This window comes from Pararge aegeria, chromosome 6 (genome assembly GCF_905163445.1).
Source record: "Pararge aegeria chromosome 6, ilParAegt1.1, whole genome shotgun sequence".
NCBI lineage: Eukaryota > Metazoa > Arthropoda > Insecta > Lepidoptera > Nymphalidae > Pararge > Pararge aegeria.
Window position 1 is genome coordinate 6,784,128 of NC_053185.1, and position 20,524 is coordinate 6,804,651.

Consider the following 20,524-nt stretch of genomic DNA (forward strand, 5'->3'; position numbering starts at 1 on the left):
GCTTAAAGTAGACGATCAGCCTAGGTTCAATTCTCTCTTTACATATCATACCACTACCATACCTATGACCATCTCAAAGAAAGATCTTGTATTGTATTGCCTGGTTTGGCCTACATACGCGCATTGTTTGGCTTTGCATTAATTATTCGCATATAAATTAAAACCGAGCTTCCTGCTTCGGTATAAATCTGCATTATGTGAAAACGGACCCTCATTAAAATTAAAAATAAAAACAAAACATTAAAATCATTACACAAACTTTTACTGCCAACGTGGTCGCTCACGATGTTTGCAAACTGAGCGAATAGCACGTTTTATTACGAGTGTATTTATGTAGTAAAGCCAATGTTTATGAGTGGCTCTAAACATGTTTCCAAACAGATACCTACTCTATGCAGCAGGCGGCTATACGGGAACTATCAATCCCACAACATGTGGCATTCATAAAGAACTGTAAACTTTAGAATTGGGAATGCTAGTCATAGACTGACAATGATATAAAGAATTTGAGCTTGGGGACTAAAATTTACATAAAGAGTTGACTGTATTTTACACAATTCCAAACCGACTTCGCTACTATCCGAGAAACCATGATAAATAAGCAGTGTAGTGTATTCTGATTTATTTATATATTAGCTCTTGCGCACGTTCTTCACCCGCGTTTATTGAGTTTTTTAGGCAAATCCCGTGGGAACCGTTTATTTTTCTGAGATAACAAGCCTATATTAGGTACTATCCGTCCTTTCAACTAACTCAATGCTAAAAATCAAGTTGATTGGTTACTTATTTAAGACGTGGAAATAAAACAAAAAAAACACTTACGCATTTATAATATTAGCAAGAATTTAACGTTCAACCTCATTTTCATAATGCGCCAAAATAAGTATACTGCTGTGTCAATGATAATGGCAACTAAATTTTGATAAAACTGAGTTTCAAATTTGTCCTTCATCTGCAAAAAGAGAGCTCTAAGTACGTGAATTCTTTTTACAGGAAGAGTCAGTATGACTTTAAAAATGAGCGTAAGATTTTCGCGAAGAAATGTTTGCACCAGTCAAAAAACAATATTCCTTGCCTTTTTTACTTGCTTTATATTAGCTTCACTTGTATGTTTGTATGTTTGTAACCGACTTCTTTGGACGCTATTTTTACCCACTTTAAACGGTCAGATTTCGTTCAAACTTTTAAGACATATCGAGGACCGTTGACAATACACTAATTTGAGAAGTTTAATTTTCAATATAAACAATAAGATTTTTATTAGCTTTGTTGGTATTTTTTGTAACCGACTCCTTTGGACTTGATTTTGACCCTCCTCAAACGGTCTAATTTCGTTCAAACTTTGAAGATATATCGAGGACCGATGACAATATACTAATTTGAAAAGATTATTCCATTTTTTTTATTTGTAAAATAAGATTTTTGTTAATTTATATAATTTTCAGCTATAGTCACTAAGGCAGGTATGATGTTCATTTTAATTTCCAACCATTATCTTTAACTTCTCTCTTTGATCTCTAATTATCTCTTTGATGGTGAATTGGTTACCGTGTCATTTTACTCTAATAAAAATAATAGATCAAGAAAAAAAAAAAAAACGCTTTTATAAATAAACTAAAGTAAAAGGTAGAAATTAGTTTAGTTTTTTATACCAAGCGTAATTTTTGGTTTGTTTGAACTCTTTAATTTATTATTTAAGTTTAGGTAAAATATAGCAAAACTGTACCTTTTGAAGCAGTTATTGAAAATGTATTTACGAAGCCTATTGACAACACAATGTTGATAATAATGTATCTGACGCTGATGATGGTTAAGGCTTATGGAGTCCGAAGGTCCGAAGGATAGGATCTCAACTATGCTTAGGGTAGGTACATTAGTTTATTCAGAGGAGGTTCTGCCACGGCGGGGGCCGCTAGCTGGGTCGCGGTTGTGTGCGAAAGCGTTCCCGTGGCCCTGCCACCAGGCGACTTGTTGGAACACCGTGGGGTTTTAGCCGGTTCGAGTCCGACATAACCACTGTGCCTCCCCGTGGTGCGGTGGTATCCATGAGGATTTCCCCAAGGGAAAATAAAAATTGGTACATTAGTTTATAACCAAGTTCTACCAAGTTATTAATCGTTAGAGTTGTCCCGATGAACAGTTTCATAATAATCATTGACAGACCAAGCAGACGGCTGACATAATGGTAATTGGAAAACCATCGCCTTTAAATAGACATTATTTCGAATGGCATGCGAGGAACCCGTTCTGCAACGCCCGCCCCGTTCTGCTATGTCCTGAAGCGTTGGCGTTAAGACTCCCGTGCCAGTAATAACACCAGCTTACACGCCTTTCAAATCCGAACACAGCATTGCAACAATGTTTTATGGCGGCAGAACTAGTCATGGCGGCAGTAGGTAAGTACTCCCCCGGAACAACCTCTCTAACTAATAGAGATAGAGATAGAGAATATAGAGATAGAGATTAATAACAGATAGAGCTTAAAATTATTAGTTAGCACTTATCATAAGTTAGTAAGCATAACCCAATACCTTTATAGCAAATAAACTCGTTTAATGTAATACCTTTACAAGCCATGCTGATGAATTCACGAATTCATCTACTGATGTCATTTGAAAGGTTCTGAAATAAATAAAAAGACTAAAAATATATGCTCGGTGCGCTGCAAATTAATTTTTGTAACTTTTAGAGTAGAGACAGGACACCTATTATCTTTTTTCTACTTCTCTAACTAAATAGGTTTTAGAGTCTACCTACCGGAAATCCTAGAGCTGGCAGTGACCTAGGCCATATAATAAGTATAGTAGACATGCTGCATCTTGGGTGCTATGCCAATTTGCGTTTTAGATTTAATTTAGTTAAGTTATCGTATGTAGATAGATTAATTTTGATATTTATTGTATTTCATAAAAAAATAAAGATCTTTATAATATATGTATTTTAATGTTTCGGAAAATAAACTTAGTATGTAAGAAGTATTACAATAACTTCAAGCACGAGTTTGTTCGATTGAACGGGAAAACACTGATGGCACCTAATTCCATCATGTTAAAATCCGACGGGGTTGGTGAGAGTATAAAATAATTCTATAGCAATAAATTAAGAAATAATTTCATAGGATAAAAAAATTTAAAACTAAAATAGTTGCAATTAGTATACATAAGTAATCGTTAAAAATATAGTAAATATTCTGTTTAATAGTAACATTTGTATTATTATTTCTAGCGAATGATTTGTTTATGAGTTTCATGGCCTATCATTGAAAATGTGCATTTAATCTTCACCAAATAGACATTTATCTTATATCTTAATATATATAAATCTCCTGTCACGATGTTTGTCCGCGATGGACTCCTAAACTACTTAACCGATTTTAAATTAAATTGGCACACCGTGAGCAGTCTGGTCCAACTTAAGAGATAGGATAGCTTAGATATTTAATTATAGTCGCAATTTTATTTTATTGCAAATTATTTGTCTATAATTAATTGACAGTCACATGTACTCATTTAAGGCTTAGCGATACTGAATACGATAAAAACAAAATCAGACGCAGACGAAGTCGCGGGCAACAGCTCGTAATTCTATAAAATAATTTTAAAAACGGTATATGAGTATTCAATTCATATGACACGAATTGAGGTATTCGATTCTTTAAATTCGGTTAAAAAAAAACTTTTTTTGACGCTCATCAACAGGCTATCGGACTATAAAAAAAGTTTGATGAAGGTGAATTTTTTTTTTTATATTGAGTAAAAATGTACTCAATAATACTGCAATCAAGCCAAGTGATCTGGCTAATTAGCGATTTAACTTTAACCTAACCTTCTAAAATATTGTTATTTACTAAGAAGACTCCAATAAGTCGTTTTTGATATTTAGTGTTACTTTGTTTGTACTTTATGAGTTCTTTACAATGATGATGTGACTTAATAAAAACTGTGTACCTACTATTACAAAAATAAATAAATATTCTGCGACAATCCACACTTCGCCATCTAGCCCCAAAGTAAGCGTAGCTTGTGTGATGGGTACTAAGATGACTGCTGAATATTTTTATTTAATTAAGTAAATTTTAGAATGTTTTTAAGTTAAAAAGATTTATTAGTTAGCAAATTGTAATAAATCGAAAAAAAACAATACAATTTGCTAACTAATAAATCTTTTTAACTTAAAAACATTCTAAAATTTACTTTATTAAATAAAAAATAAAATCAAATAGTATTTTTCGCTCATAAACGTTTTAGATTTCGGTACATTATATTTTAATCGAGTGCTTTAATTATTAATAAAGGTATACCTATTCGACGACCTGCTTAATTTATTAGGCAACAAAACTCATAGAGATATATAATGTATCAAAGACATAATACAGAAGTCTCAGAATAGAACGAAGTTACTGTGCCCGTGGTATATATGTATTATATTGTATAGGAATGTATTACCTCTTGTAACAAATCAGACCGATCGAGATGCCATTGCGCGTTTCTTGTTAGAGCTCATTGATTCCGGTGCAGATGGCACGTGTACGCGATGCACTCGTCACTTCGCAGTTCCTCACACACCGTTTAACACACACATATATTACACATGTATTAACGGCACACACTTTTACAATATGCGACTGCATACTAAGCTGCTTAATAATATAATCGGCAATTATGTTAGTTAGGTTTGTCGACTTTTTAACCTAAAAACATCTAACTACTTATTCCATATAAAAAAATAAAAAATTAGCAAAAATACTTTATTGTCTAACTTTTGGGTTAATACAATTACACATCTGCTCGCTTAGAAGAAAACTGATAACGGTTAATAACTCACGGTTAATAATTAATTATTCTAAATAGATTTATGAAGGCTTATTTAAATTTTATTTTTCTTTTTTGCAACCACTTCGAAAGATGCCCAAAACTTTAACAACTCACAATTTGTTTCATATTCTAAAACTATAGATAATATTATAATTTTGCAATGGACTTTTCCGTTTAGAATTAAGTTATGACAATCGAATTTTGAGGGTAACTAGTAATTAAGAAACATTTAATCACATTTTTGAAAATGGTCATATATGAGTATTATTTCAGTACTAGCCTGATTATTTAGGTGTTTGTTTTGTTGGCACGATAAGTATTATTTATACGTGGTTAGTACATATTTCTTTTTAGTTTCTCTTATATTCAACTATGGTAGAGTGGAATTTCGTGATTTTTTTTTTATAAATATTTCCTAGCTAATATGAACGACAAACGCGCACGAACACGCAATATAATCTGATAAAAGATAACAACACGCCTAAAATCTCTACTAGCGTCGTAAATTTTGGAGTTATGAGGGAATTTTGGAGCTTAACCACCTTAGATAATTGAGATAAGTGGACTCTAAAGTACCTAGAGGCAATCTGAGAGGATAATGACGAGCGACCTTGTTACTGCATCGCATATTCATGACTAACTATCGTAACTCGTCGTTCTAGAGCGACTATTCAATTTGCTTCTATAAAACGATCATCGTTGTGAATAATAGGTATAATCTCTGCAAGCGTTCAGTCCTCATAGGTTTCTACATGGAATATTTTGTATATTGCGTCTTTTTGGGGGCACCCCCAGGACAACACAGAGGCGATCAAAAGAACTATTACATACTATTAAATATCCATCAGAATACAGTTTTCGCAACCCTTCCTCTTTCCTCCTAGTGTCGTACGAGGTGACTAAGGGAATATAACGGATATATAATAATATAACATCACAAATCCGTCTGCGCAGCGTGGCTTTGATGGATTTTGAGATTATGAGCAAACCCTTCCGTTGGGAGTGGCCTTTAGAAGCAGTGTTTAACCTTCTTATCCCCAACCTAACAATAATTCTTTCTTAGTAGGTAGTTACTTTATTAGCTTAAAGTGGTGTCCTCGGGGCCCTTGACACGTCACCATAACCGATAGGGGGAGTTCAAGGGGCGGCGCTAGTTGAGAGTGAATGTACTTTGTATCCCGGAAAAAGGCATAGTTCTTATGGGATAGAGTTTAAGCGTGATTCTGTTATAACTATTACGACTCCGCGCCTAAACGCTTTTGTATATTAAAATTACAGGGAAATCAGGATACGGTAAATGCGTATAGTACAGCTTACGAAACCGCCTGAATTTCTAGTTTTCAGTTTCTTTCTTCATATTATGCCTGTTGAGTTTCTTGCTTTGCCTTGTTATTAAGTGGGTACCAACGGAAATTTCATTTTGTTTTGAATTTAATTTATTTTTCATTCTTACTCTTTGTCATAATATACTACTCTTATAGCTTATGTATTAGCAGACTTGGGGCCATCCTAGGCTACATAGAAGTTCTATTCCAAAGGACCAACTACTATTAAACGATGGTACAGCTGGGGTATGAATTATTCCCTAAATACCTACTAAAAACCTGGCGAAGTTCCAAATTTAAATTCAAATTCGAAAATGTTTTATTCATGAAGACCTTATCACAGGCACTTATGAAGCGTTCATACATTTAACATGTTACACTAATGTAAGTGATGGTGATAACTGCATTCGTTAACTTAAAATTAAAGCTAGGAGGGTTACAAACGCGCCCTGGTCTGTTTATTGTTTTTATTATTACCATCTCACAGTCGAGTTAATGTTGAGCTATGAAGTTAGAGCAATTAATACCCAAGCTTTTTTATCATACACTAGCGGACCCGCGCGACTTTGTTCGCGAACTACTTCAAAAAATAGTCGTATGTTGTCGCGGACTGTTTTATAGAACTTTAAAAAAACAAAAATTTCGACAATTCTTACTACATAACATAAAGACGTAACGTTTAACGCATCGCACGGATCAGAATCTCTTTTAAAAGGATATTTTGTGCAGTTTTTGCAACATTTCTCAATAATGATAGTAGCGTGATGTTATATAGCCATAATTGTTACTAAAAATCGAAAAAAAACGAAACAACATTTTCTGAGATTAGCGCGTTCAATCAAACAAAATTTAAAAGCTTATAATATTTCAACTATCCAAAAAACCACGTCCATCTAAAACTCCGTTGCGCCGATTTTAAAAGACAAATGCGGAAAAAATAGTGATGCTATCCTGTAGGAGCTGTTTGCTTTTCCGGGATAAAAAGCCTATGAGCTATTCCAGACTATATTGTAGGTATCTCTGCCAGATTTCAGCCAAATCGGTTCATTCGTACTAGCGTTAAAGCGTAACAAATATCCATACATACATCCAACCATCCATGCATCTATCCTCACAAACTTTCGCATTTATAATATTAGTAGTAGGATGGTACGCATGCATTCGATCATTGTCCCATATGTCTTGCGACTTGCTTTTATCTGTGAAGAATTATGTCCTTGATCTCCGACAATATTCATCAGATCTTCATTAAAATTAGACAAAACATGCTTGGTAATATACACTTTCAAATAAAAAAAAGAATTAATAAAATCGGTGCAAATTTAATAAAATCGGAGATATGAAGTAAAATAGTTAAAAATATCATCCCATTTCGCGGAGGAAACTTATTGTTTATCGGGATTAAAAGTATACCACCACTGTACCAAATTTTATTTAAATCCGTTCAGAAGTTTTCACCTGATGCCCGGACAGACAGACAGAGAGACAGACAAACAGACAGACAAAAATTAAATAAAAATCTGTTTTGGACTCTATTATAAAGCATCCCCAGGTCAAAGTTTTTAAAATATATTAAATGTACAGAAATCTTCCAGTTACAGTTTTATTATAAGTAAAGATAAATAATTTAGCCCGCTACCATCTGGTGAGATTGCAGTCTAGGGCAGTATTTACATCGTATATGAACTATTTGACGGCCCAGTAGGCAGCGACCCTGCTTTCTGAGTCCAAGGCTGATCCGATTCGAAAGGGGTTCGATTCCCACAACTGGAAAATGTTTGTGGGATGAACATGAATGTTTTTCAGTGTCTTGGTGTTTATCTGTATACTATAAGTATTTATGTATATTATTCATAAAAAAAATATTATCAGTCTTTGGGGCTAGATGGCGCTGTGCGTATTGTCGTAGTATATTTATTATTATTTATTATTCATTTAATTCGTCAGCGCACGCTGATAAAGCCAGGTAAACGTTTTTTTCTCAGGCTTGCTTTTTTAAAACTATTATTTCAGAATGTAATCTTATTATTAATGTGAAATAAAATATGTTACTCATTAATATGATTTTTTTAAATCAGTTAAGTATATTAAAATTTATCCAATAGATACATACAAACATATTAAAAAAAATAATCTTTATAATATTAGTAAAATACTGTATAGCAATTGGTATTCCATTCAATACTTAGGAAAGGAATGTAACCAGCACTACATACATGTAACAAAACGTAAATCTATACACTGAAGAAATTATACGCATGCTGTAGGTAACATAAACATTATTTAGTTCAAGCCATGCTCAACACAGATAATATTCTAAATTGTAGAGCACCCGGCGAGATGTCTACATTTATGTCTTTTGCAGTTAAGAGCCTACAGCCGGCAGCGTTGAAAAAAAACTTAAACCACATAACACCGGGCTTGCACCGCACTTAATTGCCTCTTCAGGTGAGTGCGCTTACTGCCTATGCTGTATTTTTTCATGACAGATATTATTGCAGTTGATGCTTACTCGTGATATACTCTCCTACATTCAGGGAATTGCTGCTGTCAATATTACAGTGTTAATATACAACGTGTAACGGAATGAGTAAATAATTTTAAAGGGTGCATTAGTAGGTATATTTCATAAGGAGTCCCGTGTTAAAATAATAAATCAAAAGAATCCTGTTTATTTTCCCATACAAACGATTTCAATACATTCTAAGTGTTTACTTATGACAACCCTAATAAAAATAAAAAGCTCACACGCGCATAGTATCTACGCAACGCGACGAGTATCGAATAGACTAACAGGATTCACTTGATTCTCCTTTGGCATGTCATGTTAGGGCTGTATATGATTTATTTAAGTCAAATTATAGCAACGGTTTACTCAAAAATTATTATCATTTCGAGTTCACAGTTAAGTCTCAGAGACAGTAAATAATGTACCTCTACCACCTCTGAAGTATTATTTTGGTTTTCATTTACACGTTATATACTTCTTCATCTTCAGATGACAAATTGAATTTAGTAACGCCATCGTTTTCTTTCTCTTCCTGGGAGATAAGAATAGGACATCTGGCAACTCAGGACTTTGGATTAGAATTATCTTATACAGTGGCGTGCACAGGGTTTTTTGACCAGGGTGTGCATAGCGAAGGAATATCCCATAAAATGGAAAAATCCTTCGCATTTATGAGTTAAACAAAAGTTTTAGGGTAGGCAGAGATTTTGTGCATGTATGAAGTGCACGCCACTGATGATATATTAACTAGAGGCTTAAGGTGTTCATAGTTCCAAGTGTCATACTCTCTACGTTTACTTATTCATCGACTTAGTCGGTCCTCAGCGGACAGCAGCAAACACCTCATTAATGAGGACTTTAATGCTAGGACTAAATAATAAATGTTGAAAATTTTCTTGGTTGGCATCAACTAACAATGCGATTCCGATTCTTCCTTTAACGATTACTAATCTTTGTTATTGATAGGAGCTACGACTGATGGATACCAAATTATCTTTTAAAGTTCCAAAGACAAGCACCCATTCATTTACTGACTTGGGCCAATGTTGCTTACCCAACTTTATAGACTAATATGTACCTAGTCCTGATGTTAATCCACACATTATTAATACAGTCATTTGTAAAAGGGAATTCATAGTATTTAAATAGGGAAAAAAACGGGAGTAGGGCCTCAGGACAGGCATTTACGATTGGCAATGTTGACGCGATTCAAGGTTTCAAATAGTGAGTGACTAAACTCTAAGAGAAAGAACGAAGACATTTTTCGCCCACAATTAAGATGTTTGTTTAAACCGTAGGTTTGTATATTTGGCACATCCAATTATACAAACCTATGGTTATACATTACAAAACTTAACGCTTAGTATCAAATTTAGTCAGTAACAGTACCTACTTAATTTAAGCGGACGAAGCCGCAGGGCACATCTAGTCAACAATATAATAATTCAAGGAACCTACGTGCCATAACTAACATAACCTACCATAAATTCAGCCAATAACGATTGGGATAGACGCAATTACCGCTTTTTTGCTTTTTTTCATTACATGTGGAAAAGACAGTTATTTCGATTTTTTAAATTAAAAGAAATATACTTACTTCAATAATTTTCGTCCATTAACATCTTATAAAAACAAGAAAGCTTTTGATGAATGCATATTAACATACTTATAAATGACACTATACAATGAATTCTCATAGAGTACCGAAACACGCAATGGTACCACCAAACAAATTATTGAAAGATGCACTTACTGTTAATATCTTAGGTAGGTATAATATCATCATACTAAATAAAGTGAAAAATATGTTGTTCTTGTCTTTAAAATTACAATTTAAACTTAAGTATAGTGTAACTTACTTATATTTTGCCCTTCGACTTCTACTAACACATCTCACTTTAACTAGCAACAAACAGAAATCTCGCACTGATAGTATTTATTCAAATGCTCAACTGTCTGATAAAGATACTCTCCAGTGCCGGAATGTATACCTACCTAACTACAATATTTACGTATCTTACGTGTTCTGTTTATTTGCCAAGAATTCAGTTAGTCATACTGATACAACTATTGCAGTACTACAACTTTTAAGGCGCTTGCATTAAAAAATCAGTGTCGTCATCATCATCATGACAACCAGTGGACGGCCACTGCCAATGGACGAAAAAAAAGATATTCCAAATAATAATATATTGTACCACCTGGTTCAAGCGGCTCTTTTGATTTCATCCTTCCGCTTCGCGTCTACCTATCTGAGCTTACCGGTACGAGGTCGCCATTCCAGCAGCTTGGGAATCCAACGTATATCAGCTCCCCATTACCAGTTCAGCTTCGGGACTCATTGTGCTACGTCGGTAATTCTGTTTTTACGGATCTATTCCTTCCTTTTTGATCACGAAAAGATACTCCGAGCATAGCTCTCTCCATCGCCCGCTGTGCATTCTTATGAGAACCATAGTACCGTTTCGGAGCCATAAGTTATCACTGGTAGCACTGTTCGAAGAGTTTGGGCTTCAGTCAGTGCCTACTACCAGGTACCAGGATATTTTGGACGAAAATATGTCAAGGAGTTTTGAATACGTATATGTACCTACTCACATGACAATGTGTTCGCTAGCACTTCTTTATAAAATGGTAGGAATTTTATTGGTTCTCCTTGCAGGAAAATCAACTAAGAGTATAATTTTGACTTCTACTTAAACGATTACTATTCGTTTTTGTTTTTATTTGATTAATAGTGATATTTCCTTAAGTAAAAGTAAAAACACAGATAAAAATAAAAAAAAACAGTGATTAAATATTACGTTAACGTGTTGTATTAAAAATTATTTTATTTAAAGTACTTTTGAAACGTTACTGTTTCTAATAATTTCTACCGTCGCACCGGTTCGGATTACAGCAGGGTATTACAGCAGGGAATGCAAGGTGAAGCAGTTGGCAAAAAAACTCAGCAGTTAACTCAACTATATCAACATAAATTCTCATTTTATTTTGTAACTGAAAATATTCATTACACCAAAGTGACGGTACATAATACAGTTTTAATAAAATGGTGTTTAAATCTTGAGTTATATCTAATCTTTCAGTTTTAGTCTTTGAACCTCTCTCATAATTAAATTTCTAGCACTGCGATTTTGCCACATCTTCCTACAACTTACCCCTATATACAACAATTAAAGCATGTTTAAATTACTCCCTCAACGAATTCATAATTGTATCTGAAAGCGCCATTGATCAGTTCTAATGGAAAAAGATGTTTACGAATCTATAAATTTATGAATTAAAATTTATGTATTTTACAAATGCAATTTGAGATTTAAATTTATTTTGACAGATATGGCCTGAATAATTATTGAAAAAAGTAATCTTTTATTGAACCGCAAGCAATGTAGGTATATAAAAAATTAGCTTTACTGCAACCTCACCTGGTTGTCAGTGATGCAGTCTAAGATGATAGCGGGCTAACTTGTACAATGGTAGTTATATTAAACCCATTTCCCTAATCGGTCTCTACGCGGCATCTTACTAAACCCAAATTGGATCCAAGATTGGCGGTAACTAGCCATTTTTCAAAGCCTTGCATCAAATCAACCCGGAGATAACTCAGTAAGTATAAATTCCCAGCCGGGGATCGAACGCATAATTATTAGTCCCTACAAAGTCAAAGTCAAAAATATCTTTATTTAAGTAGGCCCATAGGTGGCACTTTTGATGTGTACATAAGAATTACACGGTAGTGAGATGATGGCGATAACCACATTCGTAAACTTAAAACTAAAGCTACGAGGGTTCCAAACGCGTCCTGGTCTAAGAAGAAGCCCACAACAAACTTAGCCGGGTGTTTTTTTTTGGTATCACCATCTCACAAAGTCATTTTAAATTATTAGAAGAGCAACCTGGTTAGAGCAATAATTTACACCCAAGCTTTTTTATCGATTACGTAGTCCTTTATACTATAATAGGACTTTTCTATAAGCTTACGTTTAATACACACTCACCACTGTGCCAGTTAGTCGACAAAAAATCGTTCTAATATGATGAATGTACTAACAGCTATTATAAAACGCGGGCGTTAGTATTTGCAAAAAAAAACATTATAATTAGACGTATGTCGTACTTTTACGTCGTTAATAGATCATTGTTATGATAGTTAGAACTGCCTCAATTACTCGGAAGCAATAGACGTCACACGTCATAAGTCTATAACAAAAAAATACAATGGACAGACATCATCGTCATCATATCAACCCATTGCCGGCCCACTACAGTGCATGGGTCTCCTCACGCAATGAGAAGGGTCTATGCGTAGTCCACCATGCTTCACACGTCTTTGAGAACATTATGTAGAACTCTCAAACTTAAATATTAATTAAGTACTGAACTAAAACAGATGATCGACTGCTTCAGGGTTATTGAATTCCTTTTGTAAGGATATGAAGTCAATAAGACAATTAGAATCAATTTCAATTGACCTCTATTTGACCATATGGCAGAAATACTTAAGAAAGTCAATGCTCTCGACTCTTTCATTTTAGACTCTACTAGCTGTGCCCGCGGCCTTGTCCGCGTTAATTCCTGTATTTCACAAATCCCGCGGGAACCGTCAGTTTTCCCGATGGTTGGTTTTGGGTGATAAAGATTAGGTACTTTAATTAGGTGGACTAACTAGTGTTTAACATCAACAGTTTTCTCAATGCACGCCGAATAACGAATTTTATAGGAAACATTTTGTTACTATAGGTTACATTATTGCAATTACCTTAAGGATCTCTAATTTGTTTGAAAAAAGATTTTTGTTGGTACAAAAATCGTTAAATTCGGTTCACTGGTTTCGTAGTCTATTGAGTACAATCAAACAACCAAAAAAAAACTTGGCAGTCTTTTTTGGTTGTTTGAAATGCATTTCAATTCAATGGTAAAATTTGTGTCTTAGTATTTAATGAATTATACAAAAAATCCTCAAGAATCAGTCTGTCCGTTAGTAAAATCCGTATGAAAATCAGGTCGATAGTTTTTGAGTTTTTCGCGCCCAGACAGACCGAATGTCGCGAATTTTGGGACATGGGATTCTTTTTTTTTGGGATGACAAACATGATAACAAGTAAAAGCTAGTTTTAAGATTGGTCAGAATGTAATTGCACAAAGTAGGTGTTTGTATAGTTCAATCACTTATGGTATGGCTTGTAACTTCGTTCAATATAATATGTACCTACCGAGTCTGTTATAATACCTGTGTATCCTATTGATATGGTAGCAGTTTTTCATTCCATGAAAACAAAGATAAAAAGACGTTCTCGAAAAATTAAATCTAGCGAGATCGATTTATCGTCCCCGAAACCCCTTGCATACCAAATTTAAGAAAATCTTTGACTCCTACATAATTATATACCTACAAGAATTGTTCTCTTAAAGGTATTAGACAGATGCACAGAATCATGAACATACAGAAACCGTGTACACGACTAATATTGAAGCATCAAAAACAACTCCACTTTAGAATGGTTCCTCGATCGGTCACTTCATACCATCTAGCAGTTGACAGTAATTGTTTTAACCTTATGTTCTAAGCGTTCACCAGAAAATGGGAATAAATTGTAGGCTAGCAACATTCCGCCGGTGTAAAGTGTTACGTGCGAAGGCATATTCACTGTTCTTGGACACAATGCACTGCGTACAATAATGGCTAAATGAGGAATCTGAATGATCTTAATTAAATGGATAGATATAAATAAAAACCAAGACTTGAATGCCTTAAATAAAATGTTTGAAAATATCATTAGCTCTAAACTAAGTCGCTCGTAGTCATGCTTGGCGCATGTCCGAAAGAGGCGAATTCTGAGACGTATTCAGCGAATCCTTTTGTTGTGGGCTGACTCCCACTTCCCGCTCTGCAAGTACGCTTAACTCATTAGGCTTTTCGAGCTATTGTGCCTTTCAGTTCTTACATAAAGAGGCCATCTTACTCTATATGAATGGGAAAGGCGAGTTTAGTTCTCATATTTTATGCAGTAAAAGAAAATGTCCGCGCCTTTAATTGCTAATCTAGTTATGGGAGAAATAATTTTTTATACTAAATAGCCATTTTGATAATTTGATTATTGATCTCTTTTACTATGTCATAAGTCATTATATACTCTTAGGTACATTATTCAGTTAGTTGAGAATTTAAGATGCATTAACGGCATTGTAACTATATAGCAGTTAAACCGCCAAATGTGATGTAAAGCAAGGATTGCCGCTAAATCGGTATTAGCTTGCAAGTAAGCAATATTAAAGTTTTATCAAAATATGTTTGTTGTAATTTTTTAATTGCGATCGATTAAAAAAACTATGTTTACCTAAGTCAATACAGGCTTAAAATATCAATAATTAATATTTGAAACAATAAAAAAAATATTTCTAAAGCAGATTTTGTCATATAGTTTACTTTGTTCGTATCGTAAAATCTGTTAAACAAAGTAGTCTTTGTTATTACTTAAATATGCAATCATAAGAAGAACGAAAAAACTATGAGTAATTCACTTCAATTTAAAAAAAGCTATTATTTAAGTTATTATATATTAATTCATATATGTACCTATGCAAGCAAATCATATTGGTACACGGTTCCCAAAGGATATAACTACCCTTGCTACCTGTTCAGATTCATATGGACATGTTGTGTTACGTAGGTATGACCTCGATCGAAAGGTCAAACAAAGTATTAGAAAAATATCCTTTAAGACGGGGAGAACCTTGGAAAGAATTGAAAGACTAATGTAATGTTAAGTAATCCACATAAAATATATGCATATAAAAACAATCTTTGATAAATTATATCAATAACATAGTCATTAAGTTAACGATTACAGCTCTGTGGTAGGTAGGGCTAAAAGTGAGGAGAATTGGTGTTAAACTAAAACGCCCATTATGTAATACCTCGTCGTCGTCAAGAACTGGCTGTGTAAGGCAAAAGAGAGCTGCTTAATTCAGTGAATTAATGAAGCGGTAGCGACTTTTTGCGAGCATACACTAAATACACTAACCAATAGAGCATGAGAACAGTCGAGAGTGGAACGCACGATGAACACGATCACTGCCGCCGAACACCAGTACTAGTTCAGATACGAGCGCGGTAGCGGCGACTGTTGTCACCGATAGCGTCTGGTAGTAGCTACATATGTCGGGGGAGCGGGCACGGGGTCGGGAGCGGATGGGCACTCGTACGTTACCTAGCGAGGGTCGGGCTCGGACGAGGGCGAGGGTAGGCTGGTCGCGCGGTCGGGCGCGGTCGCTGTCAGGGGGCAACGCGCGGCGCGGCCATGGCGCGCGGCAGGCGGCGGCGACTCGCGCACTGCCGGCCCGGCCGCGGCTGCCGCTCAAAAGCGCGCACGCGCCCCGCCCGCGCACGCGCCCTGCCGCCCCACACCGCCCGCCCAGCGGCGAATTGATCAGCCGGATTTCCGTAGCCGATGAAATTTATGATAGCTTCTATACCGTATCTTGTATGTTTTGAGGGTTTTATCTATCCACTAGCTGACACAGCGAACTTCATACTGTCTCAGTACAGCGACGATACGACATAAACTTTACTTGAAGTTTTCAAAAGTGCTTACATTAGGCCTACTTGAAATAAATGAATTTAGGGATAACAAAATTGTCGTTTTTATAATTTTCCTCGCAATTTTCTATATTATCTCACCGTTTAAACCTTCGCGAGACTTCCACAAATATTTTGAGACCTACTCGTGAATCAGCTAAATCTGTCCTGCCGTTTAGCGAGTATTAGCGAGATTTACGAACAGCAATCAATTGTTATATTATTATTCATAGTTGCATATATCCCCCATAATAATTATCCCCCATCCACCAATCCACACTGGGCCAGCTTGGGGACTAAGCCCATCTCATTCTGAGAGGAGACCCGTGTCCTGTAGTGGGAAGGTAATTAGATGTTATTGATGATTCATAATTATGATGTTTTACTACAGCTCAGTCTGATATGGTCGTTTTGTTTTATACTTAAATTCTTTCAAAAACCTTATAATATGTAGAATATAATAGAAATATTTATTACTAGTGTACCCAGCCCGCTTCGCCGGGCTAGATTTTGCTTTATTATATTTACACAATATACTTACATCATCAAATTTTTAATTTAAGTCTCATAATATATTAAATCATTTATTTCTCTCCATATTCATTCTTTCCTAGTCTCTTCTCGAGCGGGTGAAGATCATTATCTACATCCATGTACACCCAACAATAGAATATCATCATAGTAAATAAAAGCTGTATTTGACAGTTTGACAGTTCAAAAATAGGAGTGCTCCGATCGTCACCAAACTTTACAGGATTACTCGCCAGGTCAATCCGGAGATTCCCTGAAAGTTTCATTGAAATCGGTCCAGCCGTTTCAGAGCCTATACGGAACATACCCACACACTTTCTCTTTTATATATATTGATAGATATACTTATGCGTTAAATAAATAATGTGGAACATTATAATTTATCGCCATTTTGATCTCATATTTTGTGTGTCCACTAAAGACTTCAATCAATCAATCCGTGTCTTGTTTTGAGGGTTTTATATTTATTTTAAGTTGTGTATTTTGGTACTCCCGCCTATGCCTAACTGCAATTCAGTCTGATATAATACTTTTTTTGTATTCTTTCTTTTAGAAATTAAATTTATTAATTAAATTTATTTATTAATTGGCAGCCAACTTCTCCGATGTGATGGTGGGAGACGTTATATATCAATTCAATCATTTCTAGTCGAGAGTACTTGTATTAATAGACAGTAATATCATTTTTAACTGAACTCGGACAGATTAATAACTAGCTAAGCCTTGACTTCTTCCGCGTTTATTCTGTTCATTTTTTTTATTTTTTAAACACACAGGAACCCTTCATTTTCTGAGGATAAAATAGACCTTAGTTGTATTTGTATACCTATTTATTTATCTGTGGTTTACAACAAAAGTGTATTGATAGCATTGATAGGTTTTACCGACGAGATGGAGCCAACATTTAATTGCCGACTCACGAAGACTGCCGACTGGAATTTTATTTTTTTTCGACGGCCGATTGGCGCAGTGAGCAGCGACCCTGCTTTCTGAGTCCAAGGCCGTGGGTTCGATTTCCACAACTGGAAAATGTTTGGGTGATGAACATGAATGTTTTTCAGTGTATGGGTGTTTATATGTATATTATAAGTATTTATGTATGTCATTCATAAAAATATTCATTTTTTATCGTTGTACCCATAACACAAGCTACGCTTACTTTGGGGCTAGATGGCGATGTGTGTATTGTCGTAGTATATCTCATGAAACCTTAAAACCTTGAACTACTTATAGTTAATGTTTGAAAATATCTAATGTTCAAGGATATTCAGTCGGAAGTCTTCGTGAGTCGGACTTTGACCGTGAGGTAAGTCAGATACGACTTACCCCACGGTTAATGCCATAGACACCCTTGGCTAGAGGGTTAAGTATTGATCTCTTTGTTATTTTATTTATTAACTGCAAATTGTGCGTTATCATTGTGGTAAGAAAGTAACTATCTATTACCTATGGGGGACTAGATATGGACAGGACCCAGTGGAGTGCATTTAATACTTGCACGTAAACACTGTATACCATTCTACGAGGAGGATTTTTTCATTTTATGCCATCTCCCTCAGAAAACCATATGCACGCCACTGACTTTTACTATTATAATTAATCATAATCTTTGACCCTGCTCTCTGAGCCAAGACCGTGGGTTCGATTTCCACAACTGGACGATGTTTGTGTGATGAACATGAATGTTTTTCAGTGTCTGGGTGTTTATCTATATATTATGTGTATTTATGTATATTATTCATATAATTATTCATCAGTCATCTTAGAACCCATGACACAAGCTATGCTTACTTTGGGGCAAGATGGCGATGTGTGTATTGTCGTAGTATATTTATTTATTTAAATAGATTATATGGAACGGTCGGTTTGTGATATCAAAATAACTGCTTTTATAAAATGCATATGAAAGTATGCAAAGTATTAAAAACAGTCCAGTCGTTTCAGAGATTTGCCGGAACAAACAGACGGAATTCTTTATTTATTTCGTTATAAATACGTACGGTGATATATACCATATAAAGAATTCTGTATGTTTGTTCCGGCGAATCTGTGAAACGACTGGACTGTTTTTAATACTTTGCATACTTTCATATGCATTTTATAAAAGCAGTTATTTTGATATCACAAAGGGGTACAATGGGGTTTGCTTTTAGTGGTATACTAAGCAACTCAAGATTAGGGGAAAACAGTTTGTATGGGAAATTCAAAATTCAAAATTCAAAATTCAAAATTCATTTATTTCAAGTAGGCCTAATACAAGCACTTTTGAAACGTCAAGTCTGTCCGTGTGTAGTGACTCTACCACCGGTTCGGAAGGCAGATTCTACCGAGAAGAAGCCGGCAAGAAACTCAGCAGTTGCTCTTTTCCAACATAAAAAATTTACATTTTATATTTTAACATTCATTTTTCTATCTTGTGGGAGATGAAAGCGGAGCCGGATGCTTCCAAGCAACCTTGTCAAATTTTGAACATTTTGAACTTGTCAGTGAATGATATACCTACCTATATCATTACTAATAAAAAATAAATGGCTTTAAATATTGTTCTCAAATTGCAAATAAAATTATTATCCATTCAAATCCAAATGCATAAACATCTAGAGTCTAGACCATATAGCTATGAATATAAAGATTACAATAAATCTTCAACAAACACAACCTATCGCTTTTGAGTCAGATTCAGATTTCGTCTTTTAATATTTTCCTGCTGTTGCACAAAATACTTTCACAATATTATTATACCTACTTCGTAATTACTCTCTCTATCATTTCTATACGAAAAAAAATACTAATTTTTTTAACTTTAGCCTTTATTTAATCAACTTCAAAAATCAAAGCAGTGGTAAATAGGTTATGTAATGTTATTTTTCCGCTAATCATTGAACTTTAGATAGGTACTATACCTTTTTCTTTTTTTTATAGATCAGTGGTCTCCCCTTCCCAAGAAGAAATGACCTGACCATGAGGATACTTTAACCATATAAATTGTACCTACTTACACGGTAAATATCATTAATACTAATAATAATTTATCTAATAATAGTATTCAATGTTAAACAGTGTCAACTTCTTAGTAGAATATAGCTTTTTGTGAAGCTTAGCTATAGCTTTTTGGGAAGTATTATTGCTATGCAGTGGCGAGCATAGAGGGTATGCACAGGGTATGTAGATGATAACAAATGAAGAAAATCTCCAGTACAAATTATAAAAAAACTTAAGGATAGGCTTTTTTTAACTGTTACAAAGCCTATCCTGAAGTTTTTTATAACTCATAATGGAGATTTTCTTTATTTTATACTTATAATCTGCATACCCTCTATGCACGCCACTGTCGCTATACTTATTTCTGCCGCTAAGCATTGTTGCAATGCTGTGTTCCGGTCTGAAGGGCGTAGTTGCCGGTGTAATACTTCTTTATTTATTTACTTGCATCCATTCCTTTAGTCAAGACGCCCTCAAGGCGTAGCAATAAGAAACAAGTTGACCCTTATAATTATTACTAATACACGATTTCAGGATTCTAATGAGTGTTAGTAGAAATATATATCAGACTAGCTATTGCCCGCGACTTCGTCTGCGTTTGATTTTGTTTTTTGATGTGGCATTCAATTTAGTTGTAGTTCTAAAAAAAATTAAAGTATTCAGTATCGCTAAGCTTGAGGGGTTTGCTGCTATCCGCTGAGGAGTTCTGTCCTCTATCTCCAACCACATTCATCAGATCTACACAAAGTTTGGACAAAATTAAACACATATTATAAACCTCTAT

At 34.8% G+C, this 20,524-nt stretch overlaps 1 protein-coding gene across 2 annotated transcripts in view; it reads right to left on the bottom strand.

The window, feature by feature from the left end:
- The window catches only part of LOC120624531, a 47,962-nt gene extending 32,014 nt beyond the window's left edge, over positions 1 to 15,948 (bottom strand). Inside the window, exons 1-2 of one of the 2 annotated variants that reach the window (XM_039891132.1) lie at positions 15,674 to 15,948; positions 2,565 to 2,622 (exon numbers count right to left, since the gene is read on the bottom strand). In XM_039891132.1, coding sequence (XP_039747066.1) covers positions 2,565 to 2,612 — 48 coding nt within the window. In that variant the 5' untranslated portion in view covers positions 2,613 to 2,622; positions 15,674 to 15,948. Of the gene's footprint in view, positions 1 to 2,564; positions 2,623 to 10,507; positions 10,557 to 15,673 lie in introns of those variants that run through there. The other variant, XM_039891133.1, reaches the window with a different exon arrangement.
- Between the last annotated feature and the right edge of the window lie 4,576 nt (positions 15,949 to 20,524).